This window comes from Punica granatum, chromosome 2 (assembly GCF_007655135.1).
Source record: "Punica granatum isolate Tunisia-2019 chromosome 2, ASM765513v2, whole genome shotgun sequence".
NCBI lineage: Eukaryota > Viridiplantae > Streptophyta > Magnoliopsida > Myrtales > Lythraceae > Punica > Punica granatum.
In genome coordinates, this window is record NC_045128.1 from 39,240,582 (window position 1) to 39,257,924 (window position 17,343).

Genomic DNA, 17,343 nt, shown 5'->3' on the forward strand with positions numbered 1-17,343 from the left:
GTTTTTTTTATACTAATTAGCTAATTATTTGCGATGCTTAATTGTAAATTATACGGATCATCAACTAGATACAACCCATGAAGCACACATTATTTGACACCAATACAAGGAAATATGAAATTTAGCTCAGAGGACTGCATTACATATATATGAAATAAACATAACTCATTATTACTTTGAAGTTTCTGGTCATGAGTCTTTAAAAATTTCCAGGGGTGCCACCACCGTGCTTCAATGAAACATTGCGAGATGATCATCAGTTTCATTTTCATGTTTCTTTTAATAAGGCTGATGATATCACAGAACGAATAACGATAAATATATACCGGTCGTGTTTTCATTTAACTAAAGCAAAACCATATATATATATATATGTACACTAAAATTATAACTATGCACGATTCAATAACTGACAAACAGGTGGCTCTCAAAGTTTTTTTTTTTCATTACAAGATATACCTATTGGTCTATTATAATGAAATATAAATCGTAATAACTAATAAATGCATGTATTGTCCCATCACAAATATCGAATCTGAAACATCTTTAGTTACCAGGCGAGAGCGTACGCAACTGCGCTATCCCTCTTTTCTTTGTGTATGAACCCTAGTATCTGGAAGGCTAATTAGGCCTTGACTAATACAGCCGAATTGGTCAGCCCACTAAGGGGTAAAACTCTTCAAGTATAGATTTTATGCATTCACAATGACTCGAACTTGAGTCTTATTTAAGCGGAACAAGTATCAAATCACTTGATCAAATTCATATTGGTCCTCTTTAATATATATATATATATATATATATATATATATATATTATCAGAAGCTCTCACATAGTTGACTGGGTGCTTGATCAATAAAATTAAAATAGATAATTAAAAAAAAGTATAGCGTAGTGATGTACACATTCGTTTCTTGACTAAGAGGTTGCAGATTGGATATCTAATGTGACTACCGTGTCCTTTTATAAATTATTTAGGATTACTCTTTTATTGTATTAAGCTTTGGACATCATTTATAACCGGAAAAAAAAAATGAAATATATATATATATATATGAAGGTATATATATCATATATACATAAATAAATTAAATCTATGTGAACATGCCATGTACCATCATAGCTGCACTTATGGGTGCACATGGTTGCCTTTGACTGGGGTGACAATTTTTTGAAATAATTAAAAAAAAAATTCCTTACAAAATACAGAGACCAATAGCCCCAAAATCTCGCCTTATATTTCTTACCACCTTCGCAATTATTCAACAGTCCAAGTTGAATTATTTGAAGGGAGTTCTATTACTTCCTCCATCGTGTGGTTAATTACTACTTAATTAGCTTAACTTCAATCATTTAATTGGGACAGAACTAATGTGTATTGTCAAGTAAATTGAAATTATTTACACTATATCAAGCTGCATGTCAAGTTATTATCACTTCAAGCATCTAATAACTCAACGCAATTGCCGGCGATCACATGTATAAATCAACCAGATACAGAAAAACGATCAGAGGATTATGTCTAGACGAGAATTATATCTAGTTACCATAAAAATCAACTGAGTAGTAGTTTTTCTTTTTGCACACATATGTTTGAGTTTATGAATTGCCTTTTTGTTCGGGAAAAGTCATTCATCATATGAGATATTTTATTATGATTGTAAGTATATATATGCATTGGTTTCTCTTACACAGGAATTATTGATGTCTTTCTCTACATATCCTATACATGAATAAGTATATAATTAAGTGAAACATGCTGGATAAGAAGAATGTAATGAGACATTTGCCTCAATACCTTGGAAAAGTTTCCTCACCCGAGAAAATTGAACTCATCTCTGTAATTAACTGCCAGTGATCAATAGGTTTGGATCCTGATCAGCTTGGGCTTGATGATCAGGACCGAGAACCGGCAGCTCCGGAGCTTGCAGGCTATGGTCTTCGACCACTAGAGGGTGAGTAACCGACCACGGTGCAGTCATTTCTTGAGACAAGACTATATCCTCGTTAGGAAGGGGAGGTAACACGTAGTAACTCATGTCGTCTGTGCCACATTGTTGAATTACCGTGCTATGGTGAGAAGCTTGAAGAGAGTCGATTATTGTCGGATGATCGAATATTGGAGTGTTACCACCTTTGCCCAAGTGATTGTCCACAAATAGATCTGATAGAGATTCCCACCCGAAAATGCAGCCATTCCCAGCTTCGAGTAGCCCGATACTCGAGTCTGGCCCATTGGTCATGCCTGATAAAACGGACGGAACCATGCTTAGCCCACCATTACTACTAGTGGGCTCTTGAGGTTCAGATCCACTGCTATTTTCAGAACCAGGAGGCTGAGGATTCAAAAAGTTTGCATAGACGAGTGCGAGATCGATGTTGGGGGGACCGGTAGAGGAGCTCGACCCGTGAGACAGCCCGAGTGGGTGGTTTGACAGGCCCCTGAAGCCTGTACTCTTAGAGGACATGATGTCGGTTGATAGCCTTATGGACCTTCCCCTTCGGTTTTTCCGGCAACCCCCGCCCATAGGGACGTTTCTTAGCGATCCGCCCTTGGTCCAGTACCTCCGGCAGCCCTTGCAGAAGTACCTAGGCTGGGTGAGGCTATAGTTGTTGTAATAGCAGAACTTGGTATTGGAGGAGCCGCAACGAGGACAGCTCGGTGACATCTCGACGTTGGGCTTCCATCCAGCTCTCTCCATCAGCAGAAGGCTCTGATAGTGCATAGGCCTGGATCGTTAGGAGATATGAAGAAGAAGCCTTAGCCCTCTAATTTCTCCCTTGTCTTGTGTATCCCTTTGAAGCATGGAAGGAAGAAACTGAGAGAGGGAAGGAGAGGGAGAAGATCCTAATTAAGTGAAGTGGGGGCCTAGTTAAATGGTGTGTTGGAGAAGGAATAATTAAACTTAAGCTTCCATATGCACATGAAAGAAGCATGGAGTGTGTGGCAATACGTTGACACGCACTCGTGCAAACGAGTGGTGTGTGATGTAAGTCACTTCCGCGACACAGCTATAACCAGATATTACATACCGATATCTGACACGATCCTATAACACAAGATATACATAAAGTAACTGGCAGAAAGTGCGATGATCGAATTGCCATCTCTGCTGCTGCTGCTGATGCAGGATGGAGCGACAACTACGTGTGGTGTTGGGAAACCCGAGTATCAGTCCCGTTGGCTGATATGAGGTGTCTGTGTTGTGGAGGGAAGGTGGGGTGGTGTGTTTTGGTAGAGGTGAAGGTTGAGAGTGAGAGGGGAAGCAATGGCCTCGGAAGGGCCACAGAGATGCCGTAGAAGAGCAGACATCAAATGATGTTGATAACGTTAATAAAAGAGTTGTATTATTATTTGAATCGAATCTTGAAATCTGCAGGAAGAAGAGGTAAAGGTGCATGATCCAAGAAGCCCATGATCCAAGAGATACTTCCTTAAGTAACTGCTTATTAAACTGCCGACCAAAGAGACATTCCCCCTTTTAGATTAATATTCAAATAATGATGATTATATATCATATCCCCTTCTGCAGAAACTTGCTCAATCTCGATTGCTTCCAAGTTCGGGCTCAATATCTTGGAGTACTGCCCATGATTCAGAATCTCGAATTAAACTTCGTAAATGAGCTCGTTGTAAATCCATAATATACCAAAACAAATTCTTCCTCTCTTCGCTACATGATGCAACAGTCCGGTGACATATCATGCTGTTCATTTGTATCCTAGTGGATCACCTAAAAAGATAACTAAGATGTGAAGAAAACTCTACACGCTTCCACCGACATATGTTTCCAACGGAAATGAAAATGGGTAATAGCTAATTCCGGTGTCAAATGTTTCTTTCCTGCTCATCTTGCAGGGAGGAAGCATGTCTCTTTTCTTTAGCTATTAGGGCCGGAATGGTACCGTATGTTCGGGTTGTGCAGCAACTCGACTGCGGCAACCACCACCCCCTTGCCCTCGGTTGAGATGTCGAGGCTCGGTTCCTTGATCTTCCTGTTCAAGAGCTTGTCGAGCTCCTCTCGCAATTTCTGCCAGAAAAGGAATCATCAATACTTGATCACAGTAACTATAACTACGGGAGGTGAAGGTTGATGTTAGATACCCTTATTAACTCTAGGACGCTTTTTGAGGAAGAGAACTGAAGGTAACCTCCGAGCATCTCGATCCCTTCTCCATTCTTTCCGGGTGAGAGATTACCACCAAAGAGTAAAAGAGCATAATCTGATATGTTCGTTGAGTCTCGGATGTATATGCTGCTTGTTTTCACCTTTTCACTGTAAATCAAGTATGGGAGGGGAAAGAGATGAACTCCCGCATTAACAGAAGCAGGGTGGATGTCCACTTTCCCGACCTCCTTCGTGTAGAAAGCGGTTCTTTTTCCTCTCCTCTTGCACTGAACCACATTTGGGAAAAGCCCAGCACAGAGAATCGCAGACACCATCTCGAGATCATTGCTGTAATGATTGTAAGCCTGCCAAACAAAAAGGAAAATCTGTTCATCTTAATCAAGATCTTCCATAGAAATAGAACCTTAAACCAAACAGACCACCTTTATAAAGCATGTCGGACGGTAGGATTATGAAACCTAGTAAGAGCGATCGAACACTTTGGTTGTCTCTTCTAGTTTTAGATTTTTAACTAGAACAAAATAAAAAATGACTGTAACCTGGATAACTTACACTAGCGCCCTTGGATCTGTCTATAAAACCGATATCGGAGAGCAGATCGAGGAACTGCATTCTCATGTCGTCTATCATCTTCAAGGTCACTGGAGACAGGTAATTTTCCCAGCAGAAGGCTCTTGCCTTCCCACTCTTTTTTGCATCCATATACCCTTCAAATGCCTTCAGAAGGGCAATGTGGTCACTGCAAAGGAAATATGATGAAAATCCCAATTTATTATTGACATTCTTTTCTAGTGTAACCCTTGGACAAGCATGAAGTTTCTGCTCGTATAAGTGGACCCACCTGCAAGAATCACCAGCAAAGGACCTCTTTACCGCATCAGCTTCCTCTTTCCTATTAATCGGAAGGACGAAAGGATCACGATAAGCGAGAGCAGCTGCAATTGTCAAGGCAGGGTTGAGGCACTGAAATATAGACCCCATCAGAAGCATCTTTCCAATGTTCGGGTCCACGGGCAAAGTGCAGAGATGCCTTCCTGTTGATAAATATATTTAGTTACTAGTAGAGTAACGCTAAAGCCAGCTTTTTAGTAAAAGAAGAGAATAGGTCATAGGTGCAGTACCAAGTGGAGTAAGTTCCTCCTTATCATCAAGGGCACCTATCGTCTTCAGCAGTTCAATGGCATTTTGGACTGCAAGAGGGTCGGGGGGCTGAAGCGCCTTCGATAGGAATGATCCAATTGATCCAAGCTGCAAGCTCTTGATGTGAAGGCAAAGTTCCTGAAGAGGGGTGCGGAGGATTTCAGGGAGTTGATACTGAGGCATTGCATCGTGAACAATTCTTGGGTAAAGTCGGTAACAGACTCCGGGCTGTACACGACCAGCACGTCCTCTCCTCTGGAAGCATCAAACAGAAAGAGAAGGTTGAATATGTAAATTTGAATATGAGAGGAAAATGGAATGAGAAACTTCAAAGATTACCTGACGTGCTGAAGCCTTTGAGATCCACGAAGGTAGGAGACAGGCAAGTTTATTCAGAGCATCATAACTTGTTTCTTTCGCCTTCCCACAGTCAATCACATAAACAACATCATCTATGGTGATGCTACTTTCTGCAATATTTGTCGCTAGCACGATTTTCCTGCAAAAGAAGAAATATTTGAGAAGTTTGTTGTTGGTATAAATGCAAAACACTGCATAAGTAACAGGTGGTAAAAATCAACAATCACAAGAACTTCGCTAAGTTTGGCACTTACCTCTTATTAGGAGGTGGACGGTCAAATATCTCTTGTTGATTTACAGTAGGCATAGAGCCATGTAGCGGCAGAACAAGAAATTTGTTTGTATCTCCAAGTAAGTTATTGATTTTGACCTTGTCGAGCAGCTTAGAAATGTCATCCCAACCCGTCAGGAACACAAGAATGGCTCCATCACCTTCATGGCGACATATATATTGAATAGTTGCCTCAACCTGACAAATTTCTCAGTATCAACAAACTGCGCTGCTTGAAAGGGACCCTATGAATTATCTTAAATTAATATAAAACATACGAGCAAAAGAAAATTCCTCAACACACAGCAAGAAATAAGCAATGCTAGAGTTCTTCAGGCTGACTGTGTACTATGAGAGTTCCAGGAGCACGTACCAGACCGAGATCAAGCTCCGATCCAGACCAGGCTTCTAGAGACTGTCTAGCAGTTGTACTGTACTTTTTATAATGAGAATCGATATCAACATTCTGCAGAGTGAAAGAACCCACCATCATCAACTGGACAAAATCTTATAGAAAAGATAAAACCCATATGCAAAAAAATATGTTGTCAATAATCTAAGCAGGAGAAAATATACTTTGATATTATTGATCATTCTTTGATTTAAGGAATCATCCCATCTCAATTGAAAACGTAAATACCTTTTATCATATAGAGGAACAAAAAATCTTGTGGGGAAATGTAAATGGGGCAAAGATACCAACTGAAATTGTGAACCAGGGTACTATGACATGCCTCAAAAACTTCTGTCAAAGGATCCTTTTTAGATTCTTGCTGCCTTCTCCTCCTCCGTGAATTTCCCTGGAAGTTGTCAGACTCAGACTGGATGTTATATCGAGTTTTCTCAAGCACATCTTCCAGGAAAAACTCCTCAACAGGGAAAGTAAATCCCTACATAATTTTCAGGGGAAAAATATATTATGAATGAATGAATACAATCAATGTGAATAAGATAAGTACTGCAACCATCTTAGGAATACTCAGAGATACCGGTATATGCATCATCGGGGCGTCAGCAAAATACTTGGAAAACAAGTCAGCATTGATGGTTGCACTCATAAGAATAACCCGTAAATCAGGGCGCCGAGGCAGAAGGTCCCGGAGAATTATTAACAGGAAGTCCTCATTCATGCCCCTCTCGTGGATTTCATCCACAAGCAAGTGGCTCACACCAGTCAGCTCTGGCTCTTGGGCCTGTATTTCCATCCATAGAAACATTATGTTAATGTTTTAAATGGAAGGAAAATAAAACACAATCTAAAGAATGCTGAGAAACATCCATTCGTGCAATTGCAGAATATCGACCAACAAGCATTGTGAGACTGGCTTTCTTGTGACTAACATGTCACTAATACACTATGTTCTATGAAAGTTCTCCAGAATAAGCACAACAAAGTTCATCATACTAAAGTAGCATGCATGGTATACATACTTTGGATCAGGGAAAGGCCTGGAATTTGGTTTATAGTGAACACTTACTGAGGCTGCAGGGGTGAAGTGAGAATTTTGCCAAAAACAGAAAGCATATATTAGAAGTAAAACAGTTTTTCTACACTCCAAGGAGGCTAAATACTGCCTTGGCCATTTAGATTCATCCTTTAGTTTGTAAACTTATAAGATGCACATGTACAAATATGAAAACTTAATGGCCTGTTCAGTGCAACGCAATGAGATAGCTCATAGGACAAAGTAACATAAAGCTATAATATGTGACGTTCAACTCTGTTAGGAAATCAAAACAAACAATAAAGAGTAATTACATAATTTTAATATTTCCCATAGTGAACGGAAATGCTGATTGAAATGCCTTACCAAGCGGCGGAGCAATACACCAGTGGTACAAAACAATAGTCTTGTTTCTGCAGAGTGTTTTGATTCGAGGCGGATCTGGTAACCAACAGTTTCACCAAGGGCTTCTCCCCTCTCAGATGATATTCGAGCAGCAACCGATATTGCAGAAATACGACGAGGTTGTGTACATATTATGTTGCAATCGGCACCCCGAAGAGACGATATTTCCTCCTCCATTATGAACTGAGGGAGCTGTGTTGTCTTACCACAACCCGTCTCTCCAGACACTACAAGCACCTATACTTACAACTATTAAATAAGCAAAAGTTTTGTTACAACTATGGAACAATCTCATCGTAATCATATTTAGCTGGGGAAGTTGACCTGATTATGAGCAACAGCTTTCAGAAACTCTTCTCTCATTTTGAATGCAGGAAGCTTTTCTCTAAAAGCTTGCATCGCCTTCAGACTTTCCCTTGCCTGCATTTATTCATTGGTTGAAATACACAATAATTAACTCATTTTCAAAATCCTTGAAAACAAACCATCAAGGAGTAATCTAATAAATAATTCCGTGTAAAATATGTTACCTTCATTTTTTCCTGCCGCTCCTTGAGCTCTCTATTGAGTTTATCTTTGTCGGGATTGATCTCCAATGCAGAAACAGATCTCGACATATTTCCATCAGGTGATGGCTGCTTGACTCCCTGAGCAGATGACGTAGAAGTGCTGCTGATTGTGACAGAACCCTGGGAGCTATCGAGAAGCCTACCCACAAGTCTCTCAGTTTCGGATGACATTTGAATCTGCAGAAGTTAAAAGGATAGGATCAAACAGATACATTCAGTATAGTATGAAGAAACACTAGCCCAAGTCAACTCCAGTAATTTTCATTTGACTTCTCAAACTACCTATTTGATAATAAATTTGTTACTTTCCTCATTGTTTCAACCCCATATAGTATACAAATGCTATTTCGTATCATATGAAAGTCTTTACCTCTTTCTGTGTGGATCCATGACGCTCATCAAGGTCAGCCCTGTAATCTGGCAGTGGAACTTTGCTAACCACAAGTGCCTTCCCTTTATTATACGCATGGCTTTCTTTCACAAGTTCAAAAGTATAAAATAAAATAAATAAATAACTAAAGAATGAAAAATACGAGCTCATAATTGATGAACTACAGAGTTATCCCATTCATAAGTCTTATATTGGGGTGTCCTAATTCCTGATTTGGTCACTCTCATAAGAAAAGAAATCAATACAAGAGAGAGAATGGCATATGAATAGGATGCAGGTCTTTTCCTCCAAAGATATGGGAACTCGGAATTACTCGAAAGCTTTCATCGACGACAAGCAAGCTAATATCGACAATGTCAATAATAATGCTAAAAAACTTACAAGTAAAGCCCCAGCTGATAGGCCATATCAGACAAGGTCTGCTGATCAGATCGACTGAAATTGCGCTTAATTATCATCTCCTGCCCACCACCTCTTTTGAATTCCTGAATCTTACCCCACCACTCATTCTCATCAAACACTTCCATCTGTATGAGACATCATGTTCAAACATTGGAGAAAAATTATTAGTCGATCCATCAACAGCGACATGGCATAGAAGCGCCAAAGTAGGAGTTTTTAGTTCAGCCTGTTTTTTTCCATTGGGAGTTATTCACAGTTCCATTGATCATCATTTGGCTAGTAAAGCATTCTTGCTTTCTTACTCCACAATGATATTCATACTTTTCTGTGATCGAGAATCCAACATCCCTCCCTCAGCTCACCGCAATTCATGCAAGAACAGTAGGATGAATCGCAAAATTTCAATCTTTAGCACTCGCCTTAATCTTGGTCAAATCGGAAACCACCAAACACAGCAATTCTAATGAAAACCAGGGAAAGGAGATAAATTTCCAAGAAGGGGCAAGTAACCTCGGCTGCTTTCTGCCTGAGACGCTCCGCACGCCACGCGGGATCCCACCATCGCTGTTCCCCGCGGCCGCCTCCTCCTCTACCGCCCCCGCCACGGCGACCGCCTCCGCCGCCGCCTCCTCCCCGGCGACCTCCTTGGTAATTGGGGCGATAGGACATGGGTTTAACGGTGGGAAGGCCAGATGAGAGGTCAGTGGGAGTGAGCTCAGGTGCTGCGGCGGAGGTAGAGAAGGAGAGAGAGGGGTAGAGAAATCGGGAGAGGGAAGGGATGCAGTAGTGAGTGGTGGCGCCCAAGGACCGGAAGGGCAGCGAGCGCATGCACATGGACCGCACTGCTGTTAGTGGCGGCAGCCGGTCGGTCGGTAGCTTTATATATGATTCTGGAGGAGCCATTGTTTTCCCATTTTTCCGCCAGATTTCAGTTTTCAGTTTTCTCCAACTCATTTGCAAATTGTTTTCCCGTTTTCTTCCGCATTTCGTTTTTCCATTTTCTCAATTTTCCCTTCTTGGAAAACAACAAATGTTTTTTTTTTCTCCCATCATTATAGACTAATACCGTAGCCCATATCGACGAAGATGTCAAAGCATTATGTCGAGACTATGCTAATTGTGAAAAAAGAAATTGAAAGAGTTATAATTCTCACAGGAAGATGACAAAATTGTCTCTCTTATATTTTTCCTTGTTTTGTAACCGAAGATGGAACGATTTGGATGAGTGACTAATCACATCTTCTTGATACGAGGCAATTTTAATCGGGATAACTATTCACACGGGAAACGACATTACCGAGATGCTAGTGGTAGATAGGAGTTTGCCAACCAGAAATCCTCGAGTTGAGAACATGACCTTCCTATAATTATTATAACCGACCACGCACGAAGCATTTACCATAGGACTTAGGAGGACTAAGTGGGCGCATAAATAGAAAATCAAAACAAGGATACCGAGGATTGCTATTCATGCTTTGCAATTTTCATATGCCTTTTTTTCTGGATTGGCTTGGACTTGTTCATTATCCGGGCCGGATTCTTCCACAAGGATCTCCGAAAAGGCCCGACCACGTGAGACCCTTTTCTCCATTCAGGCCCACGAATGGAGGGCCTAGCCCATGACCAGGCTACTTCCATGATCATTTCATGGTCATGGTCATGGATGGGGATTGGGTCAGCCAGCTACTCGCAACGGAGAGATCAATATCCAAACTACTCCTCACCTACTCAGACCCGGGCGGTTAACCGCTTATGCTTCGAGTCTAACTTGCCTTTTCGTCAATTAAGCCGAGCCCCAGAGCGGGTCGAGTACGACTAGATTATAAGATCTAAGTTCATATTCTCGCATCTCATCAACATTCTGATGTACATACAATTTCATGTACTACTTATTTCATGATAGTCAAATTTAAATCATAGTTCTAGACTGGCTCAGTCTCGTTTTAGGACCATCATATGAAAGTGAGGCCAAGCCAACTCTAGCTTAAACCTCGGTCACCTTACGCCGCTACAAGGGTATTATTCCATATGCCATAGAGTCTTCGCATTAAACCGGAATAGGCCACCACTTCTCACTCAAAACGACATTATTCAATCTGCTGATGCGTATCAATTGGACTGTAAATGTCCAAAGTGTACCTCACCGTGCCGTCCGAAGCAAATCCTCCCTCACGGTACGTCCCACGTATGAGATATACTCCATCAATATTCATAGAGGCATGAGACCGAGTCTCCCACTGTCCCACATCATCCATCAATCTTAAAGGACGAGGAACCTTCCTTTCCTTCCTTCCTGTTCCCGTCTCCCCAAATCATCCAACTGTCAAGAGACTCAAGACTAATCAGATAAACCTTCACGCATCCTCCAATGGCATAGTGAAATCCCACCTTTCCCTTTTTAGTTTCTACCTACACACATTCAGCCAAAAAAAAAAAAACCTAAATTTCTACCTTCACTCGGTTTTCACTTCCGGTCCTTCCCCACTGGACTTTCTTGGATCTTTCCGTCTGACATTTTCCGGCGAAAGTTCTGACCCAGCCGGGGCGGGGGGAAAGGGGGAAGACGAAGACTCCTTCCAACTCCCGCCACGTGTCCGCGCCTTCCCTCTTCATCCTCCCTTTGACTCTTCTCTCTCCCACCTGCTTTCAAAAGGGCAGTTGCACAGGCGACCCATTTGACCGATCGACAGACATTTCTGCAGGAAAGAGCTCGCCGGGTTATCGAACACCGATCATCGGAATCTCCGAGTATATAGCTGAAAGGGTTGTGGAAGGATTTCTGTGACTGCCCATCATGAACGACCTCTTCTCGGGCTCCTTCTCCCGCTTCCGGAGCGAGGACCAGTCCCCTCCGCACCACACCGTCGAGATGTCGTCCTCCGCGGCCGGGGCGGGGGTCAACCTCGACAGGTTCTTCGAGGACGTGGAGTCCGTCAAGGACGAGCTGAAGGAGCTGGAGCGGCTCCACCAGCGGCTCCAGGCCGCCCACGAGCAGAGCAAGACCCTGCACAACTCCAGGGCCGTCAAGGATCTGAGGGCCACCATGGAGGCCGACGTCACCACCGCCCTCCGGAACGCTAAGATGATCAAGGTCCGGCTTGAGGCCCTGGAGCGGTCCAACGCCGCCAACCGGAGCCTGCCCGGGTGTGGGCCTGGGTCGTCCTCGGACCGGACGCGGACGTCGGTCGTGAACGGTCTGAGGAAGAAGCTGCAGGACTCGATGGAGAGCTTCAACGCCCTGAGGCAGAAGATCTCGTCGGAGTACCGAGAGACCGTGCAGCGGAGATACTTCACCGTCACCGGCGAGAATCCCGATGAGAAGATACTAGATCGCTTGATTTCTACTGGTGGGTCACTTGCTAATCACTTCAGATCGCAATCATATGAAACTTTTTCTCAATCCAAACAAAAAGGTGTCTTTTTTTTTTCTTCTTTTCCATCAATCTGTCAAATGCACAGAAACAAAGGGAATATTCTTCATCATATGTTGCTTGTCATGGAAGCTCTTCTGGGCGGTTGAGACATTCATATGCCTGTCTTTTGTTAGATGTTTCAGCTCAATTCGATTCATTCATGATGAATTCTTGCATATTCAGATGCACTGCTGCAGTGGAAGAGAAATGATTGTCAGCCTTTTGCTCATAATCCAACTTTAGATGCTTGCTGACATTGCATACTGATGATCCTTCAAAAAAATCATTTTGAAAATATTGAGAAATCCAGAGTTTCTGAAGATTTGAAGTTCGAAAGAAAATCGTTCATCGGAAGACTGGAGTCTGTCAATCTTCGGGCTTGCCAGCTTCTGATCATTGTCTGATCGATGGCATCGGTTTTCTAAAGTTATAGCCTTGACTATGCAGGTGAAAGTGAGACATTCCTGCAAAAGGCCATCCAAGAGCAGGGCAGAGGAAGAGTGCTGGACACCATTTATGAGATTCAGGAGAGGCACGACGCGGTGAAGGACATGGAGAAGAACCTCAAGGAGCTCCACCAGGTGTTCCTGGACATGGCCGTTTTGGTGCAGGCCCAAGGGGAGCAGCTCGACGACATAGAGAGCCAAGTGGCAAGGGCCAATTCATTCGTCCGGGGAGGGACCGAGAGGCTCCAGACAGCAAGGAAGTACCAGATCAGCTCCCGGAAATGGACCTGCTACGCTATCATACTCTTGCTGGTGATTGTGCTATTTGTGGTGCTCTTCACTGTGCGGCCTTGGGAAAACAATGGCAGTGGTGGCAGCAGCCCATCTACCCCAGCAGCAACAAATCCTCCTCCTCCTCCTCAAGCTCGACGCTGAGTTATATGTACCTGTTTTATATGTTAATAGCCGCTACACAGATTGCTTCGACTAGAGTTGTGATTTTTGAGACTCTGCTGTTCTCATTATTTTGTTAGTTCATTTGTTTTTTTATCTTTGAGGTATGAATTTCGATTGGATTGGATTTGCAGGCTTCATGCATGACTGCTAAAGATTTAGTTACTCATCATTGAGAGAACCAACTTTTAGAACGAGAGACTAAAACAGGTTTTGACACCAGAAGATAAGGATATATTGACGAACACGGTATTTCTTTTGCACTGAGATCCATTTACATATAAAAGCTCTTAGCTAAGCTTGTCAGTGTGTCCCCGTTGTGACCAGAGTAAGGACATTGGATGGACAAACGCAACTTTCTAGTTATGACGGACGGCCATGGGCATGTCATAGATTGGGGAAGAGGACATACAGGAGGCATGTGAAACCCTGCTGATGGGAATCGAAACCAAAACTATTTGGTTTCAGATCGAGAGTCGTTCTACTGCAACAAAACCCCGTTCATCTGACATACACAATGGATCAATGTAAGCATAAATGAAGAATAGCTAGCAGAGAACGCCACACCCTTTCTACAGAAAGCCAGGCAACAGGACATATTGTATAATACATTCGAGATTAGAAAACGAACAACAGACAGATACATCTCTCACACCACTACTGTCTCTATTTCACGGCAAACACCTGTCTAGACCTCTCTCTACAAACAGATACATCTCTCACACCAGTACTGTCTCTTTTTCTTATTAGTGCACTGAGGATACTTCAACCCTTCAAGGGATCGAGAGTACCTCAGCGCGATGAGCCAAGGATGATTTGCCTATCAAACAACCAAATGAAGGACAATCCAAGGAACTGAAACCAGTCATGGACCGAGCTTCGCCATCTGGTTGCTTCTAGGATGGGGTTTCCCACTTCCATTGCCATTATTTAGACTTTTCCTTTCGAGATACTGGGAAAGTGGAAGGGCCAATGAGTATGATTGACGACAGTATCCCTCCCAGAGTACATGCTCGTGACCTCGTTGTAGCCGGAGAGACTTGCCCTGCTGCTGTCTGTTCCTCTCCATGACGAGTTAAGTGTTCTGTTCTCGGACTGCAGAACCTCCGAACTCTGAGAACTAGAATGATACCGTTCGAAGGATTTCTTCTTTTCAGTCTCCCCTTCTGGGTTGTTGGGATTGGAACTCTTTGTGTCCAAGAAGCGACCGCCACATCCCCTGGGTCGGCGCTTAGCATGAAGGTGCCGGGACTCATGCATATAGGGCTGTATCCATTGAAGGGGGAAATCAGGCCAATAATTGAAGATACAGGGAGCAGAGAAACGTTAACTGAATATAGCCAGAAAAAAGAAAACATCTTACCTTTCTGACCCTTGAAAGTCGGTTCTCCTGCTCTGCCTTTGCACGAGATTCACGACGCCTAATAATAGCAGGATATTGCTTCGGGTTTACATATATTACCAGTCCATCAGATGCTGCCGAACTCAATGGAAGCATAATGCCGCCCTGTAGGGACGAGATTATCAACGTAAAAGTCGACAAAAATTGATACTGCTGTCCACAAAAAGCTTTTTAAGTACAGAAAAGTAGAATCCTTTTACAGCAATGAATCATGATGATGTAGTAAGCGACGAAGGGAAGGGAGACTAACCGACAAATGAGGTCCATAAGCCGAGAAGACACCATACCAGGGATCTATGCTTTGATACTTTGCACAAGTCTGCAGATACATCGGAGTAGAAAGAAAGCAGTGAAGTTAGCCTTTGCTAATGTAATACAGACATTGCAATAATGTTGCATTTCCTTGTGTTTTTTAGTTACCGCATGCTGGGCAATTGCTGGCTTGAGACGATGTTCCGGCATCAGATCTTTGCAGTCCCCTGCAACCATTTGGTTCCCAAGATATATTAATAAAGGAACCGAGAATAGAGTAAGAAACCGGCACTTACTAGTTAAATTTCAATCCATTAACCAGACGAACGAAAACATCAATCCCATTTCTAACATGAGGCATTTTTTAGAAACGCAGGACAGAGTTTTCGTGATTTGATCATTAAGAGAACGTAGGCTCCTTATCAGCAATCACTGTTGCATAGCTATTTGAAAACATCTCACAAGGCCATGCATGCTATATACTCAAGTGAGACCCAACGCGAAAAATGTGCCTTGAAAATTATGTACTGCATCGGAGTGGTTCCAGAAAGGAAGTTTGAATGTCCTCGTCTTATTACCAAAGAATATGTAAAAACCATATAACGTAAATCGAACGTCCACTTTATAAGCTAGAATTGTCAAATTAGAGACTGGTATATGTATATGTATATGTATAGTAAATGTAATCACGGTGAGTCCAACTGAATTACCAGAATGGATGGTGAACTGACCGGCCACATGTCCTTTGTTAGATTTCGAAGACTTCAATTGTGGTGGTGGAGATTCGACCTGAGCTGCCTGATGAGATCCAAAGCCGGTCCACCACAGGCCGGATGGCATGGGTGACAAGCGCCCGTTATTCGGATTGTCACTGCGGATTCCTTCTTCACCTCTGAAATATATCATCTGCATTGCACCCTCCCAAATATATGATTTTTCTTCTTTGTTTAATCCTCAAATCAGTTCCTACAGTTCCAAGAAGTCCAGAGGGTCCATGTTATACAAACCACCGAAGGCTTCTATGAAGTATTCAGAGAAGATCTCTAATATTCCGAAAACCAGTTTCATGTACAACATATTAGGCCTTAATTGATTAGAATTTCTGAAAGAACTAATTAGAAAGGAGGGTAATGTTTTCGGAAATATCCTTTAGCAGTATATACACAAGCAAAGAAACTGGATAATTAGTATCGAACCACGATTAGGCCTAATTTCGAAACGATCGGAGCCGATACATATGTATAATCACTCAAAACACTAGTGAACACTCGAGCTCGTTAAATTCACCGAAAACCTATAGGATTCCATTATATGGAGAAATCTAAGAACTTAACGGTAATTCTTCCCGCCGTGTTATCTAAGTAGAGAGAAACCTGAAATCATCAGTAACATCGAAACCCCAGATAGTTCTTCAGCTGATATATGTAACCAGAAAATAAAGTACTTAACAGGAGCAAGCTAAAGAATTCAATAAAGCCTTGGACCGAAGATAGGAGATGAAACCTTACTCAGATCCTTGACCCTAAAAACGCTCGGCAAACTCAACCGAACGAGTACTAGAGAAATATACCCCTTTAGGAACGGTATGAGAAAGAGTACGTAAACTTGAACAAATATATCTCACGAGTCAAACAGGAACCTGAGTCGACGCAACAATCGATCCACCGCAGTGAAGAATATATATGAAGAACACGAACTCCCTTCAAGCAAGATACATGACTTTGCCTGAATATAACTGCCTCGAGTAGGTTATCCGAGCTTCGAGTTGGAGAGAGGAGAAGTACTAGGAGGCATGTCGGTATAATAGTTGAAGCAGAAGGGGGAGCAGAAGAGATCAACTGAGAGAGAGACACAGAAACTGTTCTAGGGTTAGAACGGAAATGGTGACAATGACTAAATAAAGAACAAGTGGAATGCTCATTAGCCAATGAGGTCTGGCTTTCATGCACAAGCCTTCAATATCTCATAATTTTTTTTTCTGGGGTACATAAAAGAATAATTATTCGTATTAACTTTTTTTTTCACCAAAACTTACACATTTGGGAGCTACCTGTCCAATTTTGTCTCATTTATCCATAGCCAGCTTACAATTATATATATATATATATATATATTATTAATGGAAATATCTAATATAGTAAAAGGTTAAGATGATACATTCACTATTTTCAATTTAAGTGTTTAAGAAATGGCTTGTCCTTGTATCTATTATGACGAAATATAAATCCTAATAATTAATAAAAGTGTATTGGTAGTCTCACTGG

General features: G+C 42.1%; 4 protein-coding genes across 7 annotated transcripts; 1 reads left to right on the top strand and 3 right to left on the bottom strand.

The window, feature by feature from the left end:
* Nucleotides 1–1,702: 1,702 nt before the first annotated feature.
* On the bottom strand, nucleotides 1,703–3,450 carry LOC116196207 (dof zinc finger protein DOF2.5-like). Its single transcript, XM_031525822.1, has one exon. The coding sequence runs from the start codon at nucleotides 2,724–2,726 to the stop codon at nucleotides 1,845–1,847; it is 882 nt and encodes a 293-aa protein (XP_031381682.1). The 5' UTR covers nucleotides 2,727–3,450; the 3' UTR covers nucleotides 1,703–1,844.
* A 142-nt stretch (nucleotides 3,451–3,592) lies between these two features.
* LOC116196206 (DExH-box ATP-dependent RNA helicase DExH1) lies at nucleotides 3,593–9,992 on the bottom strand. Of its 2 annotated transcripts, XM_031525820.1 has the most exons (16): nucleotides 9,624–9,992; nucleotides 9,093–9,238; nucleotides 8,691–8,790; nucleotides 8,282–8,497; nucleotides 8,076–8,171; nucleotides 7,713–7,988; nucleotides 6,891–7,094; nucleotides 6,636–6,791; nucleotides 6,275–6,367; nucleotides 5,885–6,099; nucleotides 5,610–5,769; nucleotides 5,252–5,525; nucleotides 4,972–5,164; nucleotides 4,683–4,869; nucleotides 4,106–4,474; nucleotides 3,593–4,031 (listed from the first exon to the last, which is right to left on the bottom strand). In XM_031525820.1, exons 1-16 carry the CDS (start codon nucleotides 9,945–9,947, stop codon nucleotides 3,882–3,884), a joined length of 3,159 nt encoding a protein of 1,052 aa, XP_031381680.1. In that variant the 5' UTR covers nucleotides 9,948–9,992; the 3' UTR covers nucleotides 3,593–3,881. The 2 variants fall into 2 exon arrangements, with proteins under 2 accessions (XP_031381680.1, XP_031381681.1); XM_031525821.1 differs by lacking the exon at nucleotides 9,624–9,992 and having other exon boundaries at nucleotides 8,691–8,794; nucleotides 9,093–9,233.
* A 1,467-nt stretch (nucleotides 9,993–11,459) lies between these two features.
* Nucleotides 11,460–13,569, top strand: LOC116195826 (syntaxin-121-like). Its single transcript, XM_031525208.1, has 2 exons — nucleotides 11,460–12,460; nucleotides 12,974–13,569. The coding sequence occupies exons 1-2, from the start codon at nucleotides 11,908–11,910 to the stop codon at nucleotides 13,405–13,407; spliced, it is 987 nt and encodes a 328-aa protein (XP_031381068.1). The 5' UTR covers nucleotides 11,460–11,907; the 3' UTR covers nucleotides 13,408–13,569.
* A 394-nt stretch (nucleotides 13,570–13,963) lies between these two features.
* On the bottom strand, nucleotides 13,964–16,965 carry LOC116195827 (nuclear transcription factor Y subunit A-7-like). Of its 3 annotated transcripts, none has more exons than XM_031525211.1 (6): nucleotides 16,719–16,965; nucleotides 15,811–16,045; nucleotides 15,248–15,306; nucleotides 15,078–15,146; nucleotides 14,789–14,932; nucleotides 13,964–14,691 (listed from the first exon to the last, which is right to left on the bottom strand). In XM_031525211.1, exons 2-6 carry the CDS (start codon nucleotides 15,989–15,991, stop codon nucleotides 14,356–14,358), a joined length of 789 nt encoding a protein of 262 aa, XP_031381071.1. In that variant the 5' UTR covers nucleotides 15,992–16,045; nucleotides 16,719–16,965; the 3' UTR covers nucleotides 13,964–14,355. The 3 variants fall into 3 exon arrangements, with proteins under 3 accessions (XP_031381071.1, XP_031381069.1, XP_031381070.1); XM_031525209.1 differs by having other exon boundaries at nucleotides 15,790–16,045; nucleotides 16,719–16,964; XM_031525210.1 differs by having other exon boundaries at nucleotides 15,790–16,045; nucleotides 16,704–16,964.
* Nucleotides 16,966–17,343: the final 378 nt, after the last annotated feature.

Bases quoted from the DNA above. Each gene is read 5' to 3' on its own strand.
- LOC116196207 (XM_031525822.1), bottom strand. From the start codon at position 2,726: ATGCACTATCAGAGCCTTCTGCTGATGGAGAGAGCTGGATGGAAGCCC.
- LOC116196206 (XM_031525820.1), bottom strand. From the start codon at position 9,947: ATGTGCATGCGCTCGCTGCCCTTCCGGTCCTTGGGCGCCACCACTCAC. The intron at 7,095-7,712 runs GTAAGGCATTTC...ATGGAAATACAG, and splicing joins GTGTATTGCTCCGCCGCTTG to GCCCAAGAGCCAGAGCTGAC. The intron at 5,165-5,251 runs GTACTGCACCTA...ATTTATCAACAG, and splicing joins GGAGGAACTTACTCCACTTG to GAAGGCATCTCTGCACTTTG.
- LOC116195826 (XM_031525208.1), top strand. From the start codon at position 11,908: ATGAACGACCTCTTCTCGGGCTCCTTCTCCCGCTTCCGGAGCGAGGAC. The intron at 12,461-12,973 runs GTGGGTCACTTG...TTGACTATGCAG, and splicing joins AGATCGCTTGATTTCTACTG to GTGAAAGTGAGACATTCCTG.
- LOC116195827 (XM_031525209.1), bottom strand. From the start codon at position 15,991: ATGCAGATGATATATTTCAGAGGTGAAGAAGGAATCCGCAGTGACAAT. The intron at 15,307-15,789 runs GTAATTCAGTTG...AAATGGTTGCAG, and splicing joins TCAGTTCACCATCCATTCTG to GGGACTGCAAAGATCTGATG. The intron at 14,933-15,077 runs GTTAGTCTCCCT...TCGTCCCTACAG, and splicing joins CTTATGGACCTCATTTGTCG to GGCGGCATTATGCTTCCATT.